Source organism: Agrilus planipennis, unplaced genomic scaffold (genome assembly GCF_000699045.2).
Source record: "Agrilus planipennis isolate EAB-ADULT unplaced genomic scaffold, Apla_2.0 scaffold8, whole genome shotgun sequence".
Classification (NCBI taxonomy): domain Eukaryota; kingdom Metazoa; phylum Arthropoda; class Insecta; order Coleoptera; family Buprestidae; genus Agrilus; species Agrilus planipennis.
Window position 1 is genome coordinate 998853 of NW_020442461.1, and position 25061 is coordinate 1023913.

General features: G+C 35.6%; 1 protein-coding gene across 3 annotated transcripts in view; it reads left to right on the plus strand.

The window, feature by feature from the left end:
• The window catches only part of LOC108736124 (protein dimmed-like), a 51748-nt gene extending 29069 nt beyond the window's left edge, over nucleotides 1-22679 (plus strand). For 2 of the 3 annotated variants that reach the window (XM_018468423.1, XM_018468424.1), the window contains 4 exons: nucleotides 1976-2140; nucleotides 19627-19778; nucleotides 19965-20101; nucleotides 20759-22679. In XM_018468423.1, coding sequence (XP_018323925.1) covers nucleotides 1981-2140; nucleotides 19627-19778; nucleotides 19965-20101; nucleotides 20759-20900 — 591 coding nt within the window. In that variant the 5' untranslated portion in view covers nucleotides 1976-1980 and the 3' untranslated portion in view covers nucleotides 20901-22679. Of the gene's footprint in view, nucleotides 1-1975; nucleotides 2141-19626; nucleotides 19779-19964; nucleotides 20102-20640; nucleotides 20724-20758 lie in introns of those variants that run through there. The other variant, XM_018468425.1, reaches the window with a different exon arrangement.
• The last annotated feature ends 2382 nt before the right edge of the window (nucleotides 22680-25061 follow it).

The following is a 25061-nucleotide window of genomic DNA, read 5'->3' on the forward strand; positions in this document are numbered from 1 at the left end:
ATTATCAGCTGTTATTTAGATACCTACATAATTGCTAGCTGTTAGTAACAACCCCGTCTGCATGAAATTATTTCTAATTGTTTACAAATAATCAATAGACAGTTAAAATGAAAACCATGATCATCCCTGATAACTTTTCACTTCCTCTCTGTAAAGTCTTACAGATATTAGACATATGAAGCCTAACAACAACATTTCGTTTTTGATATAAACTTTATCAGATTCTGGTGCAATAATGATGAATGTAAGACATGTATATATATAAGAATTAATCTTGAACATCAAAGATATGATAACATTCAGTTGCAATCTTATAAACAGCTATCTAACTTCCTTTCTGCATTTCTTGGATTCTAGCATTCTACTGTAGTGAAAAATAATTAGAAATAGAAGAATCAACTTTCTTTATCATAACAATTAATAATGTCGGTGTGTCAGCCCAATTGATTTCAAAAAACGCACAAAAGTTGTTTCAATTTCCATAAAACTTTCGCACGAGCGGTAAAATACCACCCCATTAGAACGACCTACGGTTTCCCTCAATGACGACCTACAACATTTATTTTTCTGCTGTTTCTCAATCACATTACATATAAAAATTTATGAATTCTTTTAATTGCATAAATGTAGTGCATTTATATGTTTGTTAAGTCTTCAAGCAACTTGTCTAATTGTGAAAGAAAAGTAAGACAACTTTTAGAGGTATGTGTGTGATACAAATGTACCTATCTATCACGCCAGTCTCGGTCTCATCGATCAACCTTACAGATAAAGGCATTAATAAACGAACCTGTCGGATATTTAATGGGAAACATCTCGCTGGTTACCTCTCACCGGCCAAACAAATTGTAACCTTAGCATTTTTAATAGACAATAGTCCTTAAAATACCTTACGCTAAGTGGTTCAAGCAAAAATTAATGTATGTATGTATGTATGAGTAGTAATATTATTGAGAAACGACATGTTTTGTCTTTCATATTACGATAATTACCAATAAAGGATAGAAAACGTAATGGTCCGCTGGGTAAGGAGCGACTGCAAATCGGTTTCGTTATTATCAATTATTTATTGAACACAATTAAATGTACACAAAATATCCTTACCCAAAGGTTTTATACAGTAGGGTCACCTGTCAGCCACGCTCTTACATCCCCCTGCCATCCACGCTTCACCCTGTGAAGCGTCCTCGTATATAACAGTGCCACGCACGTAAAATTGATTTATGACCGCCTGCAAAAACGGCGGATTTTTTAAGTTAGATCAAACGAGTGGCCCTACTGTATAGAACATCTTTATATAATACAGACTATCGCAATCTCTCAATAATTTCGCTCATTTACTCTAATTGATTAAATTAAATTAAAATACGCCTAATTTATATTAAATAATCTTTGCTTAAAATATCGGTATACTGAAAGATACTCACTCCCTCAATATGGCGTTGGTTCGTATCCATCAACTTGTCACAGTTGTTTTTACTACCAACAATGGTAGAATCACTAAAATACATGTGTCATTAGATATTTTTCTTTAATTTTGGATTGGAGTGAAAAATTAAGAATAGACAAATCTTCTAAAATCTAAAACTTTATAAACTCATTTGATCATTATCATTTATTAATTATTTGGCAATTCCCAAATTAATATTTGTATGGGCAATTTTCCGCGTGTGTATTTTTTGCAAAACTTTTACCAATTTCGAACTGAATTATTTAAAAATAAAACAAAGTTTCTGTCATGTCTAAAGTCTAAACTTTACATTTTTGTATGTGTTACAAATGATCTTGTTTACTAAAGCAAATTTTAACGACCTTGCAATATATACGCACGGATATTTTATTAGCGACAAATTATTGGCGACCGTTTCAAAATATTTGCAATCAATAAACTAAAGACGTTGAAAAAACCATAATATTTACATTGTCCGTAACGGGGGCCCGAAGACGCTTCTAAAATGCAACGTTTCTTTTTCAGCCAGAATGAGGTCTATTGAGCTGTCGGCTCCTTGGCAGGAAGAGGATGAAGACGTTGAAGTAGAAGACATGGACACAGGAAAATCGAATAGCAGGACGGAAGATCTAACAGAGTCCAGTAGTGACGAAGCTACGGGGAAGAAAATGGCAAGGAGGAGGATAGGGGGTAAGCCATCTTTTAGTCTACCTAAATCGTAAAATTATTGAAAGAATACGATAGTCTGTATCAGATGGGGGAACCTTCAGTGAAAACTAACCCTTGTGTTAATTAATATTTCGTGACAGTGGTTACGACAATTTGAAAATTAATATAATTAAGAAAATTGAATCAATAACATGCTGCCATCCGTTGAATGTAATATGAATTACAATACAGTGCTGCAGCTCTGGCCATCTTTCATAACCTCAAATACTCAACGTGCTGCCGTCTGTCGAACTTTACATGAATTACAATTCTGCAGTGCTGCTATCTGTTGGGTATACAGTGCAATCTTTGATAGACTCTCTCCATCTTTTAATTTTCTTACTGATTACGGAAAAAATAACCATCAGATTTTGAAGTAGTTTAGATAGTTCGAAAGTCTATATTCGGGGGATCGTTTCTAGGTATGCTTTATTAAAATCAGTCGGGTCTTAATCAAAATATTTTAGGATTTCTGCAAGATTTAACAGGCTCTAGTATAGGTCTCCGAAAGTGCAACAAAGAAATGTTGTAGGGTCCTGCATTAGCGGAAAACTATCGATAATAATTATCAAAACAAATCCTACATTTGGGATTAATTTTTTTTTTTCATAAATTCCAAAAATTTCCCCTCTATCTTTCTAGTCTATATTCGAGCTGTTTCCTGATCGAAGCAGTGAAACAAATTCTTTCAGTTTTTATTACAAAATCATGTACTTTCCATAATTTTTATAAAACTGGTTAAGTAATAACGTTTTTTTTTTCTACGTATTTGTTACACGAAACATATTATAAATACTTTCTACTTGGATTAACGGTATTAATTTAGTTTGCCTAATCTAATATGTATGTAGTAGTGGTGAGTGTTAAGTAGCATTTGACCGTTAAAAGAATGCGCTTAAAAAGGCTTTGAAAGAAGAATTGAAAGAATTGGAAACAGCGTAGTTGGAATACTAAACAGAATTGAACTGACGAACGATAAAAAAATAATCAGTGAATTAGTTCTAAACTATTAGCAAGCTATTTAATCACAAATAACGAAATAATTGGGGTATTTATCTATTTAAAAATAAATTACATTTGTAAAAGATATAAAAAAGCTTGTTAAAGGTGTATGCTTGTACGGGTGCGAAACATGGACAGTGGGCGCGGCGGAAAAGAAAAGGTTAGAAGCGTTCGAAATATGGTGTTATAGGCGGATGATGAGGATAACCTGGGTAGAAAAGGTTAAAAATGAAGAGGTTTTAGAAAGAATAGGAGAACAGAGGACTCTATGGAAGTCAATAAAAAATAGGCGAGATAGGTTGGTAGGACACCTTCTCAGGCATGAAGGTCTAGTCANTTATTTAAACTGCCTCGTTAAAATTTAAGAATATGCTTTATTTAAAAGCATATTTAGCCAAAAATAATAACAAGTGAATTAACTTAAAGTTCTACACACCTATAAAACTTTTGCTTTGTTTTCTATTGTTAATTTATATACATTTTTGTTTCATAAACATTTTCGTCCAGTACTGTACAGTTCTAGCCGATCTCCTAAGACCGCCCATCGAGAGCTCTGCTTGTTCCAACTATTTCTGTCTTGCTCACGCCTGGTGTGTATTCTTTCTATCTTCGCGCAATTTCTTCAAGGTCACAATTCTAACAAATTGAAATAGACTGTACATCGATCTAACATCGTGTACCTTTCTCTAAGTGAACTGACCATAACTCCGAATGAAGCATTACTATGTATTCAGTTAAATTCAACGTTTTTCTTTAACCTAAACCATTCATATTTTCAGGTTATTATAGGAAACATCCTTCTGTTTTTATGCCCTTAATAAAATAATATTATTTTTACTAGCTGAGCTTGTTCATATTCGTCAGATTTGCACTTTAAATATGGCAAAGCACTTCAAATAATGCGAGCATTTTCTGCCTTAAATTAATGTTACACATTAGTCATTAGTACATCGTACATGATAACGGTAGGCCTGGCAGCTTTGCGTCTCAGCATGAGTACCAAATATATTATAGATTAAATACAGAAATTTAAAAACTCACCCGACACGTAGAAATTCTCGACAAAACCCTTGATATCCAAAGTAGTCACATTTTGTAATAAGATGCTTCGCCTACAGAATTCCAGTACGTTGTATCATCAGAGGAGACAGCCACACCGATTACCGTTAGACACACGCCTATGCTGAACATTAGTTTCATTGTATCCATTTTAGTGGCTTGTGTTTTGTTGTTGATAAATCCTCGTATAATTAAGTCGATGGTATCACAATCACAGTAGCCTTTCTCCTTCTTGTTCTCGTCCCCTCCACGTGTTCTTGTAGACCGCTATTTTGTTGCTTTTACTAAAGACTTTAGAAAGGCGCAATGGTGAAATGTAGTCCTAATAATAACTTGTTCGCACCGAAATTGATACGATAAACTAACTCCAAAAGTTCTATCTATTATTATTATATTAAAGTTTCGTCGAGATACCGAAACACGTTGTTATATAGTAACTTTCGTATTTAACAGACAAGTGTAACATGCTTAACACGACGCTCGAGTTTTGATAACTTTAAGTGAATGGTTTTGTGACAGAAAAGTTGTAAAGTTTTCAAGTTGCAGTAAAGATACGACCTTCCAAAGGTGAGATAGATAGATAGATATAAACACATAGATATTATACACTGGTAGATACAATCATCAAAGAACAGCATCGTCTTTTGAAAATTTCTACAAATGCTTTCGGCCATCTTTTGATATAAATAATAAAATAACGTAAGTCCAATAGATAATATTTAAAACTTTTGAGGAATACTACCTTTTTCTTCAAAATTTGTAGTTTCTATGTTCGGTAAACTTTTTCCTTACCAGTATGTAACAGTTCCAGTTGAAATGAAATTATTACAGAATTATTTAACGGGTTTACCTTTGACGTAATGAATGCTTCAAAGAAGAAACTGAAAAGAAAAGACCACTAAAATAGATTCAGTTGTAAATAATTCTCTAGTCATAATTAGATACCCAATTCTTAATTACTGATTGTATAAATAATTGAATGTACTTACTGTAACAGATTTCTACCAATTTTGAAGTTATTTAATTATTTATATGAAAAGATGGTTAAAGGTATTTGTACCATTTTCCCTATACCAGGACGTGTTTTTCAAAAGATGATGCCTCCGATTGAGATTATATATATGTATACATAATAAATACTAATAAAAGTATTTTAATATTATTCGTTCTAAAAAAGACACTATTGGAAGCCATTTTAACAAAAAAAGAAAGTAACTAAATAGGTTCAAGTGCCTATCTATACGGAATAATTTCAGAAAGTCGTTAATCAATTTTAAAAATTCATTCACCTTTCTAAAACTTATAGATTCTGGATTAACTTAGACTGTATATTACTCTAATGAGTCAAAAATAAGAACGAGGTGAATGGTAAAAAGAAAAGCAACTGGTATGGTTGGTTTAAATTATATTACACTAGGTTTTACCCGCAGCTTCGTCCTAAATACGTGTCCAAAATCATCGACGACTACATAGAGCCATTTTTTTCTATCCCTCGGGAACAGTATTTGTTTCTGGATTAAATGTACCCAATGTCCTTTTCTGTGCCCCTGGCAATGTATGTACCTTTTCATGATAGGGTTTCCCCGCGGCTTCGCTCACATTTATGTCTTAAATATATGTCAAATCTTATCGACGACCATATCAAACTAATTCTTCTGTCCCTCAGGAACAGTATTTGTTTCTGGATAAAAAGTACCCCATGTCTCTTCCCTGTACCCCTGGCAATGTATGTACCAAATTTCATGATAGGTTTTACCCACGGCTTCGCTCTCGTTGATGTCCCAAATTCGTATCAAAAATCATCGACGACTACATAAAGCTAATTTTTTCTATCCCTCGGGAACAGTATTTGTTTCTGTATAAAAAGCACCCTACGTCTCTTTCTGTACCCCTGGCAATGTATGTACCTTTTCATGATAGGGTTTCCCCGCGGCTTCGCTCACATTTATATCTTAAATATATGTCAAATCTTATCGACGACCTTATCAAACTAATTCTTCTATCCCTCAGGAACAGTATTTGTTTCTGGATAAAAAGTACCCCATGTCTCTTCCCTGTACCCCTGGCAATGTATGTACCAAATTTCATGATAGGTTTTACCCACGGCTTCGCTCTCGTTGATGTCCCAAATTCGTATCAAAAATCATCGACGACTACATAAAGCTAATTTTTTCTATCCCTCGGGAACAGTATTTGTTTCTGTATAAAAAGCACCCTACGTCTCTTTCTGTACCCCTGGCAATGTATGTACCTTTTCATGATAGGGTTTCCCCGCGGCTTCGCTCACATTTATATCTTAAATATATGTCAAATCTTATCGACGACCTTATCAAACTAATTCTTCTATCCCTCAGGAACAGTATTTGTTTCTGGATAAAAAGTACCCCATGTCTCTTCCCTGTACCCCTGGCAATGTATGTACCAAATTTCATGATAGGTTTTACCCACGGCTTCGCTCTCGTTGATGTCCCAAATTCGTATCAAAAATCATCGACGACTACATAAAGCTAATTTTTTCTATCCCTCGGGAACAGTATTTGTTTCTGTATAAAAAGCACCCTACGTCTCTTTCTGTACCCCTGGCAATGTATGTACCTTTTCATGATAGGGTTTCCCCGCGGCTTCGCTCACATTTATATCTTAAATATATGTCAAATCTTATCGACGACCTTATCAAACTAATTCTTCTATCCCTCAGGAACAGTATTTGTTTCTGGATAAAAAGTACCCCATGTCTCTTCCCTGTACCCCTGGCAATGTATGTACCAAATTTCATGATAGGTTTTACCCACGGCTTCGCTCTCGTTGATGTCCCAAATTCGTATCAAAAATCATCGACGACTACATAAAGCTAATTTTTTCTATCCCTCGGGAACAGTATTTGTTTCTGTATAAAAAGCACCCTACGTCTCTTTCTGTACCCCTGGCAATGTATGTACCTTTTCATGATAGGGTTTCCCCGCGGCTTCGCTCACATTTATATCTTAAATATATGTCAAATCTTATCGACGACCTTATCAAACTAATTCTTCTATCCCTCAGGAACAGTATTTGTTTCTGGATAAAAAGTACCCCATGTCTCTTCCCTGTACCCCTGGCAATGTATGTACCAAATTTCATGATAGGTTTTACCCACGGCTTCGCTCTCGTTGATGTCCCAAATTCGTATCAAAAATCATCGACGACTACATAAAGCTAATTTTTTCTATCCCTCGGGAACAGTATTTGTTTCTGTATAAAAAGCACCCTACGTCTCTTTCTGTACCCCTGGCAATGTATGTACCTTTTCATGATAGGGTTTCCCCGCGGCTTCGCTCACATTTATATCTTAAATATATGTCAAATCTTATCGACGACCTTATCAAACTAATTCTTCTATCCCTCAGGAACAGTATTTGTTTCTGGATAAAAAGTACCCCATGTCTCTTCCCTGTACCCCTGGCAATGTATGTACCAAATTTCATGATAGGTTTTACCCACGGCTTCGCTCTCGTTGATGTCCCAAATTCGTATCAAAAATCATCGACGACTACATAAAGCTAATTTTTTCTATCCCTCGGGAACAGTATTTGTTTCTGTATAAAAAGCACCCTACGTCTCTTTCTGTACCCCTGGCAATGTATGTACCTTTTCATGATAGGGTTTCCCCGCGGCTTCGCTCACATTTATATCTTAAATATATGTCAAATCTTATCGACGACCTTATCAAACTAATTCTTCTATCCCTCAGGAACAGTATTTGTTTCTGGATAAAAAGTACCCCATGTCTCTTCCCTGTACCCCTGGCAATGTATGTACCAAATTTCATGATAGGTTTTACCCACGGCTTCGCTCTCGTTGATGTCCCAAATTCGTATCAAAAATCATCGACGACTACATAAAGCTAATTTTTTCTATCCCTCGGGAACAGTATTTGTTTCTGTATAAAAAGCACCCTACGTCTCTTTCTGTACCCCTGGCAATGTATGTACCTTTTCATGATAGGGTTTCCCCGCGGCTTCGCTCACATTTATATCTTAAATATATGTCAAATCTTATCGACGACCTTATCAAACTAATTCTTCTATCCCTCAGGAACAGTATTTGTTTCTGGATAAAAAGTACCCCATGTCTCTTCCCTGTACCCCTGGCAATGTATGTACCAAATTTCATGATAGGTTTTACCCACGGCTTCGCTCTCGTTGATGTCCCAAATTCGTATCAAAAATCATCGACGACTACATAAAGCTAATTTTTTCTATCCCTCGGGAACAGTATTTGTTTCTGTATAAAAAGCACCCTACGTCTCTTTCTGTACCCCTGGCAATGTATGTACCTTTTCATGATAGGGTTTCCCCGCGGCTTCGCTCACATTTATATCTTAAATATATGTCAAATCTTATCGACGACCTTATCAAACTAATTCTTCTATCCCTCAGGAACAGTATTTGTTTCTGGATAAAAAGTACCCCATGTCTCTTCCCTGTACCCCTGGCAATGTATGTACCAAATTTCATGATAGGTTTTACCCACGGCTTCGCTCTCGTTGATGTCCCAAATTCGTATCAAAAATCATCGACGACTACATAAAGCTAATTTTTTCTATCCCTCGGGAACAGTATTTGTTTCTGTATAAAAAGCACCCTACGTCTCTTTCTGTACCCCTGGCAATGTATGTACCTTTTCATGATAGGGTTTCCCCGCGGCTTCGCTCACATTTATATCTTAAATATATGTCAAATCTTATCGACGACCTTATCAAACTAATTCTTCTATCCCTCAGGAACAGTATTTGTTTCTGGATAAAAAGTACCCCATGTCTCTTCCCTGTACCCCTGGCAATGTATGTACCAAATTTCATGATAGGTTTTACCCACGGCTTCGCTCTCGTTGATGTCCCAAATTCGTATCAAAAATCATCGACGACTACATAAAGCTAATTTTTTCTATCCCTCGGGAACAGTATTTGTTTCTGTATAAAAAGCACCCTACGTCTCTTTCTGTACCCCTGGCAATGTATGTACCTTTTCATGATAGGGTTTCCCCGCGGCTTCGCTCACATTTATATCTTAAATATATGTCAAATCTTATCGACGACCTTATCAAACTAATTCTTCTATCCCTCAGGAACAGTATTTGTTTCTGGATAAAAAGTACCCCATGTCTCTTCCCTGTACCCCTGGCAATGTATGTACCAAATTTCATGATAGGTTTTACCCACGGCTTCGCTCTCGTTGATGTCCCAAATTCGTATCAAAAATCATCGACGACTACATAAAGCTAATTTTTTCTATCCCTCGGGAACAGTATTTGTTTCTGTATAAAAAGCACCCTACGTCTCTTTCTGTACCCCTGGCAATGTATGTACCTTTTCATGATAGGGTTTCCCCGCGGCTTCGCTCACATTTATATCTTAAATATATGTCAAATCTTATCGACGACCTTATCAAACTAATTCTTCTATCCCTCAGGAACAGTATTTGTTTCTGGATAAAAAGTACCCCATGTCTCTTCCCTGTACCCCTGGCAATGTATGTACCAAATTTCATGATAGGTTTTACCCACGGCTTCGCTCTCGTTGATGTCCCAAATTCGTATCAAAAATCATCGACGACTACATAAAGCTAATTTTTTCTATCCCTCGGGAACAGTATTTGTTTCTGTATAAAAAGCACCCTACGTCTCTTTCTGTACCCCTGGCAATGTATGTACCTTTTCATGATAGGGTTTCCCCGCGGCTTCGCTCACATTTATATCTTAAATATATGTCAAATCTTATCGACGACCTTATCAAACTAATTCTTCTATCCCTCAGGAACAGTATTTGTTTCTGGATAAAAAGTACCCCATGTCTCTTCCCTGTACCCCTGGCAATGTATGTACCAAATTTCATGATAGGTTNTCAATAAAAAATAGGCGAGATAGGTTGGTAGGACACCTTCTCAGGCATGAAGGTCTAGTCAGAGACATATTAGAGACAGAAACAGGAGTTAGGAGAGGTAGAGGTAGACCTAGATTAGATAACTGTTCGCAAATGGTTAAGGATATATGTTGTTCTAGTTTTGGGGAAATGCGAAGATTAGCTCAGGATAGAAAAGAGTGGAGGTGCGTGTCCAACCAGTCTTAGGACTGACGACTTTATGATGATGATGAAAACCTATAGGGTTGTTCGGAAAGTCATTTCGTTTTTTCCCAACAGAGGTTAATTGTATTCTTTTGCACCCAACTTCACATTTAAGCCGTATAATTTTTACATGCTTTGAGAGCTCATATAGCAAGGCTTGTGTGTAAAAAATTCCAATTAATTCTACGCAGTAGNAACAATCTTGAAAACATGTAATTCATTTTATCTTTAAAATATGTATCTCAGAAAAAATTGTCTGAAATATCGATAGGCAGCGTTGAGATGATAATTTTTTCAAAAGATGATGCCTCCGATTGAGATTATATATATGTATACATAATAAATACTAATAAAAGTATTTAACTATTATTCGTTCTAATAAAAAACACTATTGGAAGCCATTTTAACAAAAAAAGAAAGTAACTAAATAGGTTCAAGTGCCTATCTGTACGGAATAATTTCAGAAAGTCGTTAATCAATTTTAAAAATTCATTCACCTTTCTAAAACTTATAGATTCTGGATTAACTTAGACTGTATATTACTCTAATGAGTCAAAAATAAGAACGAGGTGAATGGTAAAAAGAAAAGCAACTGGTATGGTTGGTTTAAATTATATTACACTAGGTTTTACCCGCAGCTTCGTCCTAAATACGTGTCCAAAATCATCGACGACTACATAGAGCCATTTTTTTCTATCCCTCGGGAACAGTATTTGTTTCTGGATTAAATGTACCCAATGTCCTTTTCTGTGCCCCTGGCAATGTATGTACCTTTTCATGATAGGGTTTCCCCGCGGCTTCGCTCACATTTATGTCTTAAATATATGTCAAATCTTATCGACGACCATATCAAACTAATTCTTCTGTCCCTCAGGAACAGTATTTGTTTCTGGATAAAAAGTACCCCATGTCTCTTCCCTGTACCCCTGGCAATGTATGTACCAAATTTCATGATAGGTTTTACCCACGGCTTCGCTCTCGTTGATGTCCCAAATTCGTATCAAAAATCATCGACGACTACATAAAGCTAATTTTTTCTATCCCTCGGGAACAGTATTTGTTTCTGTATAAAAAGCACCCTACGTCTCTTTCTGTACCCCTGGCAATGTATGTACCTTTTCATGATAGGGTTTCCCCGCGGCTTCGCTCACATTTATATCTTAAATATATGTCAAATCTTATCGACGACCTTATCAAACTAATTCTTCTATCCCTCAGGAACAGTATTTGTTTCTGGATAAAAAGTACCCCATGTCTCTTCCCTGTACCCCTGGCAATGTATGTACCAAATTTCATGATAGGTTTTACCCACGGCTTCGCTCTCGTTGATGTCCCAAATTCGTATCAAAAATCATCGACGACTACATAAAGCTAATTTTTTCTATCCCTCGGGAACAGTATTTGTTTCTGTATAAAAAGCACCCTACGTCTCTTTCTGTACCCCTGGCAATGTATGTACCTTTTCATGATAGGGTTTCCCCGCGGCTTCGCTCACATTTATATCTTAAATATATGTCAAATCTTATCGACGACCTTATCAAACTAATTCTTCTATCCCTCAGGAACAGTATTTGTTTCTGGATAAAAAGTACCCCATGTCTCTTCCCTGTACCCCTGGCAATGTATGTACCAAATTTCATGATAGGTTTTACCCACGGCTTCGCTCTCGTTGATGTCCCAAATTCGTATCAAAAATCATCGACGACTACATAAAGCTAATTTTTTCTATCCCTCGGGAACAGTATTTGTTTCTGTATAAAAAGCACCCTACGTCTCTTTCTGTACCCCTGGCAATGTATGTACCTTTTCATGATAGGGTTTCCCCGCGGCTTCGCTCACATTTATATCTTAAATATATGTCAAATCTTATCGACGACCTTATCAAACTAATTCTTCTATCCCTCAGGAACAGTATTTGTTTCTGGATAAAAAGTACCCCATGTCTCTTCCCTGTACCCCTGGCAATGTATGTACCAAATTTCATGATAGGTTTTACCCACGGCTTCGCTCTCGTTGATGTCCCAAATTCGTATCAAAAATCATCGACGACTACATAAAGCTAATTTTTTCTATCCCTCGGGAACAGTATTTGTTTCTGTATAAAAGGNTCCTTGCCTATAAGTACTATATATAAATATTATAACAATCTTGAAAACATGTAATTCATTTTATCTTTAAAATATGTATCTCAGAAAAAATTGTCTGAAATATCGATAGGCAGCGTTGAGATGATAATAATAATATAACGACTAACAAAACCAAATTAATTATTATCAGCTGTTATTTAGATACCTACATAATTGCTAGCTGTTAGTAACAACCCCGTCTGCATGAAATTATTTCTAATTGTTTACAAATAATCAATAGACAGTTAAAATGAAAACCATGATCATCCCTGATAACTTTTCACTTGCTCTCTGTAAAGTCTTACAGATATTAGACATATGAAGCCAAACAACAACATTTCGTTTTTGATATAAACTTTATCAGATTCTGGTGCAATAATGATGAATGTAAGACATGTATATATATAAGAATTAATCTTGAACATCAAAGATATGATAACATTCAGTTGCAATCTTATAAACAGCTATCTAACTTCCTTTCTGCATTTCTTGGATTCTAGCATTCTACTGTAGTGAAAAATAATTAGAAATAGAAGAATCAACTTTCTTTATCATAACAATTAATAATGTCGGTGTGTCAGCCCAATTGATTTCAAAAAACGCACAAAAGTTGTTTCAATTTCCATAAAACTTTCGCACGAGCGGTAAAATACCACCCCATTAGAACGACCTACGGTTTCCCTCAATGACGACCTACAACATTTATTTTTCTGCTGTTTCTCAATCACATTACATATAAAAATTTATGAATTCTTTTAATTGCATAAATGTAGTGCATTTATATGTTTGTTAAGTCTTCAAGCAACTTGTCTAATTGTGAAAGAAAAGTAAGACAACTTTTAGAGGTATGTGTGTGATACAAATGTACCTATCTATCACGCCAGTCTCGGTCTCATCGATCAACCTTACAGATAAAGGCATTAATAAACGAACCTGTCGGATATTTAATGGGAAACATCTCGCTGGTTACCTCTCACCGGCCAAACAAATTGTAACCTTAGCATTTTTAATAGACAATAGTCCTTAAAATTCCTTACGCTAAGTGGTTCAAGCAAAAATTAATGTATGTATGTATGTATGTATGAGTAGTAATATTATTGAGAAACGACATGTTTTGTCTTTCATATTACGATAATTACCAATAAAGGATAGAAAACGTAATGGTCCGCTGGGTAAGGAGCGACTGCAAATCGGTTTCGTTATTATCAATTATTTATTGAACACAATTAAATGTACACAAAATATCCTTACCCAAAGGTTTTATACAGTAGGGTCACCTGTCAGCCACGCTCTTACATCCCCCTGCCATCCACGCTTCACCCTGTGAAGCGTCCTCGTATATAACAGTGCCACGCACGTAAAATTGATTTATGACCGCCTGCAAAAACGGCGGATTTTTTAAGTTAGATCAAACGAGTGGCCCTACTGTATAGAACATCTTTATATAATACAGACTATCGCAATCTCTCAATAATTTCGCTCATTTACTCTAATTGATTAAATTAAATGTACCTTTTCATGATAGAGTTTCCCCGCGGCTTCGCTCACATTTATGTCTTAAATATATCTCAAATATCACCGACGACCTTATCAAACTAATTCTTCTGTCCCTCAGGAACAGTATTTGTTTCTGGATAAAAGGTACCCTATGTCTCTTCCCTATACCCCTGGCAATGTATGTACCAAATTTCATGATAGGTTTTACCCACGGCTTCGCTCTCGTTGATGTCCCAAATTCGTATCAAAAGTCATCGACGACTACATAAAGCTAATTTTTTCTATCCCTCGGGAACAGTATTTGTTTCTGTATAAAAAGCACCCTACGTCTCTTTCTGTACCCCTGGCAATGTATGTACCTTTTCATGATAGGGTTTCCCCGCGGCTTCGCTCACATTTATATCTTAAATATATGTCAAATCTTATCGACGACCTTATCAAACTAATTCTTCTATCCCTCAGGAACAGTATTTGTTTCTGGATAAAAAGTACCCCATGTCTCTTCCCTGTACCCCTGGCAATGTATGTACCAAATTTCATGATAGGTTTTACCCACGGCTTCGCTCTCGTTGATGTCCCAAATTCGTATCAAAAATCATCGACGACTACATAAAGCTAATTTTTTCTATCCCTCGGGAACAGTATTTGTTTCTGTATAAAAAGCACCCTACGTCTCTTTCTGTACCCCTGGCAATGTATGTACCTTTTCATGATAGGGTTTCCCCGCGGCTTCGCTCACATTTATATCTTAAATATATGTCAAATCTTATCGACGACCTTATCAAACTAATTCTTCTATCCCTCAGGAACAGTATTTGTTTCTGGATAAAAAGTACCCCATGTCTCTTCCCTGTACCCCTGGCAATGTATGTACCAAATTTCATGATAGGTTTTACCCACGGCTTCGCTCTCGTTGATGTCCCAAATTCGTATCAAAAATCATCGACGACTACATAAAGCTAATTTTTTCTATCCCTCGGGAACAGTATTTGTTTCTGTATAAAAAGCACCCTACGTCTCTTTCTGTACCCCTGGCAATGTATGTACCTTTTCATGATAGGGTTTCCCCGCGGCTTCGCTCACATTTATATCTTAAATATATGTCAAATCTTATCGACGACCTTATCAAACTAATTCTTCTATCCCTCAGGAACAGTATTTGTTTCTGGATAAAAAGTACCCCATGTCTCTTCCCTGTACCCCTGGCAATGTATGTACCAAATTTCATGATAGGTTTTACCCACGGCTTCGCTCTCGTTGATGTCCCAAATTCGTATCAAAAATCATCGACGACTACATAAAGCTAATTTTTTCTATCCCTCGGGAACAGTATTTGTTTCTGTATAAAAAGCACCCTACGTCTCTTTCTGTACCCCTGGCAATGTATGTACCTTTTCATGATAGGGTTTCCCCGCGGCTTCGCTCACATTTATATCTTAAATATATGTCAAATCTTATCGACGACCTTATCAAACTAATTCTTCTATCCCTCAGGAACAGTATTTGTTTCTGGATAAAAAGTACCCCATGTCTCTTCCCTGTACCCCTGGCAATGTATGTACCAAATTTCATGATAGGTTTTACCCACGGCTTCGCTCTCGTTGATGTCCCAAATTCGTATCAAAAATCATCGACGACTACATAAAGCTAATTTTTTCTATCCCTCGGGAACAGTATTTGTTTCTGTATAAAAAGCACCCTACGTCTCTTTCTGTACCCCTGGCAATGTATGTACCTTTTCATGATAGGGTTTCCCCGCGGCTTCGCTCACATTTATATCTTAAATATATGTCAAATCTTATCGACGACCTTATCAAACTAATTCTTCTATCCCTCAGGAACAGTATTTGTTTCTGGATAAAAAGTACCCCATGTCTCTTCCCTGTACCCCTGGCAATGTATGTACCAAATTTCATGATAGGTTTTACCCACGGCTTCGCTCTCGTTGATGTCCCAAATTCGTATCAAAAATCATCGACGACTACATAAAGCTAATTTTTTCTATCCCTCGGGAACAGTATTTGTTTCTGTATAAAAAGCACCCTACGTCTCTTTCTGTACCCCTGGCAATGTATGTACCTTTTCATGATAGGGTTTCCCCGCGGCTTCGCTCACATTTATATCTTAAATATATGTCAAATCTTATCGACGACCTTATCAAACTAATTCTTCTATCCCTCAGGAACAGTATTTGTTTCTGGATAAAAAGTACCCCATGTCTCTTCCCTGTACCCCTGGCAATGTATGTACCAAATTTCATGATAGGTTTTACCCACGGCTTCGCTCTCGTTGATGTCCCAAATTCGTATCAAAAATCATCGACGACTACATAAAGCTAATTTTTTCTATCCCTCGGGAACAGTATTTGTTTCTGTATAAAAAGCACCCTACGTCTCTTTCTGTACCCCTGGCAATGTATGTACCTTTTCATGATAGGGTTTCCCCGCGGCTTCGCTCACATTTATATCTTAAATATATGTCAAATCTTATCGACGACCTTATCAAACTAATTCTTCTATCCCTCAGGAACAGTATTTGTTTCTGGATAAAAAGTACCCCATGTCTCTTCCCTGTACCCCTGGCAATGTATGTACCAAATTTCATGATAGGTTTTACCCACGGCTTCGCTCTCGTTGATGTCCCAAATTCGTATCAAAAATCATCGACGACTACATAAAGCTAATTTTTTCTATCCCTCGGGAACAGTATTTGTTTCTGTATAAAAAGCACCCTACGTCTCTTTCTGTACCCCTGGCAATGTATGTACCTTTTCATGATAGGGTTTCCCCGCGGCTTCGCTCACATTTATATCTTAAATATATGTCAAATCTTATCGACGACCTTATCAAACTAATTCTTCTATCCCTCAGGAACAGTATTTGTTTCTGGATAAAAAGTACCCCATGTCTCTTCCCTGTACCCCTGGCAATGTATGTACCAAATTTCATGATAGGTTTTACCCACGGCTTCGCTCTCGTTGATGTCCCAAATTCGTATCAAAAATCATCGACGACTACATAAAGCTAATTTTTTCTATCCCTCGGGAACAGTATTTGTTTCTGTATAAAAAGCACCCTACGTCTCTTTCTGTACCCCTGGCAATGTATGTACCTTTTCATGATAGGGTTTCCCCGCGGCTTCGCTCACATTTATATCTTAAATATATGTCAAATCTTATCGACGACCTTATCAAACTAATTCTTCTATCCCTCAGGAACAGTATTTGTTTCTGGATAAAAAGTACCCCATGTCTCTTCCCTGTACCCCTGGCAATGTATGTACCAAATTTCATGATAGGTTTTACCCACGGCTTCGCTCTCGTTGATGTCCCAAATTCGTATCAAAAATCATCGACGACTACATAAAGCTAATTTTTTCTATCCCTCGGGAACAGTATTTGTTTCTGTATAAAAAGCACCCTACGTCTCTTTCTGTACCCCTGGCAATGTATGTACCTTTTCATGATAGGGTTTCCCCGCGGCTTCGCTCACATTTATATCTTAAATATATGTCAAATCTTATCGACGACCTTATCAAACTAATTCTTCTATCCCNCTTTCCGTTCCTTCAACGAATTTTATAGGAAAATAATCGATATCTGGATTATATAATAATTAAAAACATATTTCTTTCAACTTTTACAAATAACGGCGCACTATGTAAAGGTACCTATAGTACGTTATGCAAATTGGAGAAAGTAGTTCAACAAAAACACGATTTAAATTCCATTTGACGCCAATTCCAAGATTTCTAACCGATTAAGAATTCTTCAGTTACGTTAATGTCTTTTATAACACCGCTCTATTTTTACCAACTCGAATATTTTCAGAGCAAAAACAGGCAAAATTAATCCAAATTAAAATTAAACTAGCAAAGATCCGTCGGATTATAATTTTTAATACATTTTCACCCTCTTCTGCTAACAAAAAAGGGAATGTATATCATAAATACGTGTACAGTATGTCACAAATGTGGGGATTATTGAGTATAAAACGAAAACGTAAAACTTTTGTGAGAAAACAAAATGCAGATTAATATTTAAAGTATTCTTTAAATAAATATCGATGAAATAGGTCTTTAATAACGTTGTAATGTATGCAGATTTGTGTTTAAGCCCTTTTTCCCGTGCAGTCATAATTGGCACGCCTATCTCCTCTCCTAATACAATATTTTCGAACTACTTGACTGTTTTTAAACGTTAAGTAAGAAAGGTATCCGAGATGTTGTTACCATTTAATCAGTATTATCAATTAAAAATCGATAATTTTTACGTATTCGAGATAGAACTAAGCAGAAAATAAAAAACCTTCCTTTTTTGGCGTTTTTTTTGCACAATCTTCACTTGTTTTTGATACACCCGATGAATATAATAATTTGAACATTTTATTAACGTATATGGTTGATTTAAACAGTTTATTGGAGAAATTTGACTATATTTGTAGCTTCTATTCCTTTGAGGCCGTTGACATTTAATTCTACATAAAATCAATAAAACGATAGAATTCCTAAGTGAAAGAAAGTGACAAAGTAAAACTGAATTCATAGTGCGTTTTTCATTTTATTACGTAATAAAATTCCGTTATCCTTAGTCAATAAATTAATTAAAATTATTTATCCAAGTATGTATTTTAACTGTTGTCAGTTATTTAATCGTTTTTTATTGCATTGTTTATTGTAGAAGTCGTAAAAAAGAATTGTTTATTTTATATTCCCAATTTTTCAAGGATTAACCATTTGCAGATAGTTAACAATAAAACGAAAAGCGCGTCTAAACGCCATGTAAAATATCAAAAGTTCATGAATACCTATTTCCTGTTGTAACTAACCGGAACTTCCACGTGAAACATACATATGCAAAAAAGAAAGAAATTGCCGTCTGTAATGTACATAAAACAGTTAAATACGAAAAAGTCTTCGCTGAAGATATATTTTTTTGATTTATTGTAACAGTTGTCGAAAAGTTTGCGATTTGACCTCGTTTTAATATTATTACGGCTTCCGAAGTTCTGTTTTTTATTCATTAAATGCATTTCCTTGCTTCGATTATCTAAAATTTGATTAAACTGGGAAAATATCCACCTAATTTGATGATTATTTAAATCGTTAGAACCACAGTTGTAAAATTGGACTCTACTAGTCGAACCCATCCAATTTTTGACGGAAGGTGCCGGCGTCAGTTGCACCTAGCAATTATATTTTAATCACAATCAGTGTCAGACCCGATCTATGATCGAATATAAGCATTTGATCATTGTTTAGTTTCAACTGGAAGGCGTCAAAATTCAAAATTCATGATTTTTAATTAAAAAATCAGATTAATCGATGTCCTAATCATAATTCATAATCCCAGAAAGTTGTATCATCGTAGGAGATAGCTGCACCGATTTCTATGACAAACATGTACTATAATTTTCGAGATGTAAGCTGTAGTAGCGAAAAATTAAGAAAAATCTTAATTATTGAGTATTAGTAGGCAAATTGTTAATGCAAAATTCGAGTTAAATTCTCTCGAAAAATCATTTAATTAACTATTATTGGAAGGAGCTTTTGAGTTGAATCGTGTGTCTGATAAGGGATTTCGTCGGGTATATGAGGGTAATAATTATTGGAACGATATTAGGTTTGCGTAGAGGCTTCAGAATAATGAAAAGCTAACAAGATTATCTTTTTAATTCGCCCAGGCAGCAGCACAAGCAGCGGATCCATCGGCGGTACCACGACAACGGGTCGAAGACGTAAAACTGGCATCAGTGCACGAGAAAGAAATCTCCGAAGGCTCGAAAGCAACGAAAGAGAAAGAATGAGGATGCATTCACTCAACGATGCATTCGAGGTAAAAGGAAAAGTTTGTTTTATAAATAATTACTAATAATATTCAATTCTAAATGCGTAAATACCACCGAGACTGACAAGTAGGGACTTTCCCTTTTTAGCGTGTCTCACTTCCGGGTAATTTATTTCCAATATTTCTCTAAATTGTTGACACAAGCTGATAAAGGTTTTCCTATTAATTTTCCAGCAACTTAGGGAGGTAATTCCACACATAAAAATGGAAAGGAAGCTTTCCAAAATAGAAACGCTTACACTGGCGAAAAATTACATAATGGCCTTAACGAATGTCATATGTGAGATGAGAGGAGAAGAAAAACATTACACGTAAGTCTTATTCTCGCTTATTTCTGCTTTATTTCCTTTTTATTTCGCCGCGATAACTTAAACGATGTCGCGGCAACACTGCCACACGCGCGGCAAAGCTTAATCTACGCGCGCGGCGGCAAGGTATCTTTACGCGCGGTAAGATGGACGCTAGGTAATCACACACGTGCGCGCATGGTTTAATCGCGCGATAAATTCGTTTTGAGAACACTACTACACTTTAAATGGTCCGATTTTAATGAAATTTGCGACACAGGGGTTTCCAAGAATGAGGAATCGTTCTAGCTAGGTGTCACTTTTGTAGACGAACATTTTCTTATCGATTTTTGTAAAATTAATGTGTATTTTTGTTCGCACAACACTCAAGAACCACTGGCGATTCTGATGTGGTATTCAATGTTATTTAAAGTATTATCTTCGAATAGTTATGTCATTATATGCTACAATTTTGACTGTTGTTGATAATAATTTGGGAGGAATTGAGGGAACGGTGTGGTAATCAGGACCGGACTTGAGATTATTTATATTTCCCATTTCAGATTTCAGGATGATCCTGATGATAAATTTTGATTATTGTAAAGAACAATTTAGGCGGAATTGAGGGCACGGTGTGGTAACCAGGACCGGACTTGAGATTATTTGTATTTCCTATTTCAGATTTCAGGATGCGCCTGATGATAAAGACCAAGTGGAGTCGGAGACGACGATAAGCGAACCGAATAGCGAACAAAACAACAATTCGGTATTCCAGCAGAACCTCGAACTGTCGCAGGACAATCCGTACATGAACACGCGCTAACAGAGCAGCAGCGATTCTCTTCTCGGAAGTATAGATTTAAGTTTTTACATTAAAAACGAAGTCAGATAAGAGAATTTGAGACCTGATCGGTATATATTGTTTTTAATATATTTTAGTATATGCAATTTTATGCAAACGATGAGAAGGAAAAGGAAACTACCTAGCCGTTGTTAAAGCAACACTTAAACCTTTTTACAGAGGTATACATTATACTTTTTAAATAAATAAGGGACGACTGTAGATATCTGGATGATGAGACCATTGGTGGGAGGTGGTAGGGGGTGTAGAGACAGGTCTAATGACTCCATTTGTTACTTAAAGATTTGGGACTGGGAGGTAGTCGCTCAGAGGGAGGAACTGAATCATTGAATACTAGAATCGACCTTCTATAGAGTCATCTTCCTCCCCCCCCCATCAACTGATGGTCCTATCACCTGACATTTACCTTCGGTTATTACTGAAGAAAAATAAAGGTAAATGTCTAGGTGATAAGATCGTTAGTGGAAGGCAGAAGAGGGGGCAAAAGGAGATCAATGGTTGGATGACTCCTTTTTAAAAGTTAAAACATTGGGACGGGGAGGAGGTCAGTCAGGGGGATAATGGTGAAAAATTGAATACTAGAAAAGAAACCAATGTAATCTAACCTATATTTTGCTTTCCACGTCCTCCCCTTGTGCCTTTACCTTGCCGCCCTTACCTACAAAAACTTTGTTAGTGTTCTACAAAGTCATCCTCATCCTTCCCCCCCCTCCCCCCGACTGATGGCCCCATTATCTAGACATTTACTTTTGATTATTATTGCTGAAAAAAGTTAATGTAAATGTCTAGGTGATGAGATCATTAGTGGGAGGCAGTAGAGGGGGCAAAGAGAGATCAGAGATTGGATGACTCCTTTTTAAAAGTTAAAACATTGGGACGGGGAGGAGGTCTGTGGTGAAAAATTGAATACTGGAAAAGAAACCAATGTAATCTAACTGATATTCTACTTTCTATGTCCTCCCATTGTGTCTTTACCTCTCCATCCTTACCTACAAAAGCTTTGTTAGTGTTCTACAAAGTCATCCTCATCCTTCCCCCCCGACTGATGGCCCCATTATCTGGACATTTACTTTTGATTATTATTATTGCTGAAAAAAATTAAGGTAAATGTCTAGGTGATGAGATCGTTAGTGGGAGGCATTAGGGAGGGTAAAAAGAGATCAGAGGTTGGATGACTTTTTTTTGGTAGTTACAAAGTTGAGATGGGGAGAGGCCAGTCAGAGGAATGGTGGTGAAAATTAAATACTGGAAAAGAAGCTAACCAGTATCTAGTTTTTCACGTCCATCCCTTGTGCCTTTACTTCTCCGCCTTTACCTACAAATGCTTTTTTAGTGTACCACACACCTTCACCCTGACCTATGGTCCCATCATCTAGACATTTAATAGTCAGACACTAGGTACATGGGGCTGGGAAAGCCCAAAATATACAAAATATACTATTGCTATTAACTTCTGCCTTTTTCATGTATACTTGTCTCGTTCTAAAGTCTAAACATATGTAGATGTGTGTGTAATTTATAAATTAGGGTGAAATTCGATTCAATAGATTACACGCTACGTTGTGTCCAAAAACACAAAAGACATAGTGAATATGAACCAGACGAATGAAAACACTTTGTTCGATGAACCACCACACCACCAAAATTTTTGCAACGGTGCATATCTGAAAGTCATTTTTCTATTTAAAGATGTGAACTGTCTTGTCTTATCCAATTCGATTACCATAGCTAGTACTTAAACATATACAATTATACCCATATATACTAAATAAGAATTGCTTTAGAATAGGGAAAGAGAGTTTTAATATAATTAATTTTATTCGAGTGAACAAAAAGTCTGTCTGTTTGTTTGTTACGGGCGCTTGATATAAATATGTTTTTTATGTCTATAGGACAACTAAATAATCTATAAATAAATTATTTATTTTTCGATTTATTATATAAAACGATGAATGATGGTTGATTGGTGAACAACCTTCGTTATGTTTTTTTTTTTTTGAGCTTTTATTATGGTATAAATATCGCTGTTCTTACCAGAGAGACATCTTATGCTGTCTAAATTAACGAAAGACTGATTATTTAAGTTTATTTTTCGGCATCTTGCATCAGGAAATTTTTTTATCTACATCTACAGTGCACATTACTGTTCGAGGTGTGATTGCAGGGCTAAAACTGGGTGCAATCCCCAATTCTTATATCTATGACCCTTGTAGTATATTTTTAAGGTAACAAAGTACCTTTTTTATTTGCAATAAAATTCTTTTTCTCTAATGTACCACTTAACTTGGATTCTTGGGGGTGAGTCGGAAAAACAACTTTTTTCTTCGACTCGATGAATGATTGAATTGTCTTCAAAGATGAGCCCTTTTAATTCAGGGATTAAGGCGAGGCCCATTAATTTTCAATTTCCAAAGCTTATATAACAAAATAATTTTGAAAAGATTTAATATTTTCCCCTATTATTTGTCTTATCTTTGAAAATGTTTTTGAAGACTTATTAGGTATATATCTAAAAAGTTAAAATGAGAAAGTTTCTTCTCATCGTCACACCTTAACATGTGTACACTGTTTTTTTTGCCTACGTTTAGTATTAAACAAATTATAGTTTTTGATGCCTGTAATACCGATGTACTACGGTGAAATTTATTTTTTTAATTTTCTAATACAATTTAATTTCTTCATTCTACATAATAGTCAGATAGGCATTAGAATTCCACTTTGTTCTTAAATGATGCGCTTTGCAGTTTAGAATTTTATTAATTTATTGTCATACGTCTTCCAAATATTTTAGCATTCCATAGGTACGTGGACATACTTTTAAATAAACACCAGAAAAAACATAATTTCATGTCCATTATTTTATATAACTTATATATTAATAGATAAACTATTTTGTCTCTTATTACCCACATATTGTATGTACATAATGGATAGATAAATTTATATATAATTTATCGTATATTTGCCATATAGTAGTCGAAATAAAATTCAAATGGCAACTTTCAAGTATTAAAAAAAAACAAATAAGGTAAACAAACTATAAAATATTGTTATATTGCTATTTCTGTATAATATAAGGCAAATTACAAGTCTAAAGATTAGAACAGATGGATGTGCTTTTGATTTGTTTTGATTGCCTACAACGAATAGGAAAATAATTTGTACCACGTATTTAAAAGGCACAACAACCCCTATAGTTATTAAAGCTTGCCTTTAATTTTCATAAGAAAGCCAAAACCAAACCAGATCGTTTAACACGTCTAGGGGCTTGGCAAGACGGAACGACGCTCTTGCATGGGACGACGCTTCATTCGGATAGTCTCGTAACTTGTCGACCCCTTTCGTCCTGTCTCTAAGGCTTAGCACTCCCCCCTCTACTACCATATTGCTCACCGTTTTATTCGTGTGTGTCAGAGTGAATTTAAAAAGACAAGCGTCGTTTCAAGCAGAGTGCCGTTTTAGTTTTACATTTGCCAAACGTCCCTTATGTGTTTTTTGTTACCCCATTATGTCTAATAACAAATGAAATAAACAAAAACGCACACTTACTGAACGAAAGCCCAAATACAAAATTCTATTAAAACGTTCTACTCAATCTGTTATATCTTACTATTAACTAATAGATAATGCCAGTAGGTACATAGGAAGAGATTAGTATGCAAAATAGTGAAATAGTTTTTCTTTTCGTTTTTAGTTTACAATTACCCAATTAATTAAACAATGTACTTATTACAAATAATGATAACGAATCGAGTTACCTAATGGGAAATCCTTAGTAAATACTCATCTGCTCAATGTGTTTGCTTTTTTGAAAATTGATAGTGTTTAAATCTTATTTACCTAATTAAAATATTTAGTAAATAATATTGCGCATTGTGATAAGTCGTTTAACGGAACATTCCAAATTTGAAACTATACTATTTTATTTAATAAATGAATAAACAATTTATGCACTATTAATTTTTGGAATACAAATGATAAAGAGTTCCAAATACAAATGTGATATTGTAGAAAATGAGAATTTAGGTTGTATTAGAGTGGTAGTAAGACATACTTAAGTTTAAGATGTAGTTAGTTAGTCGTAAATTGAAATACTTATGTATATTAGATATATAATATATA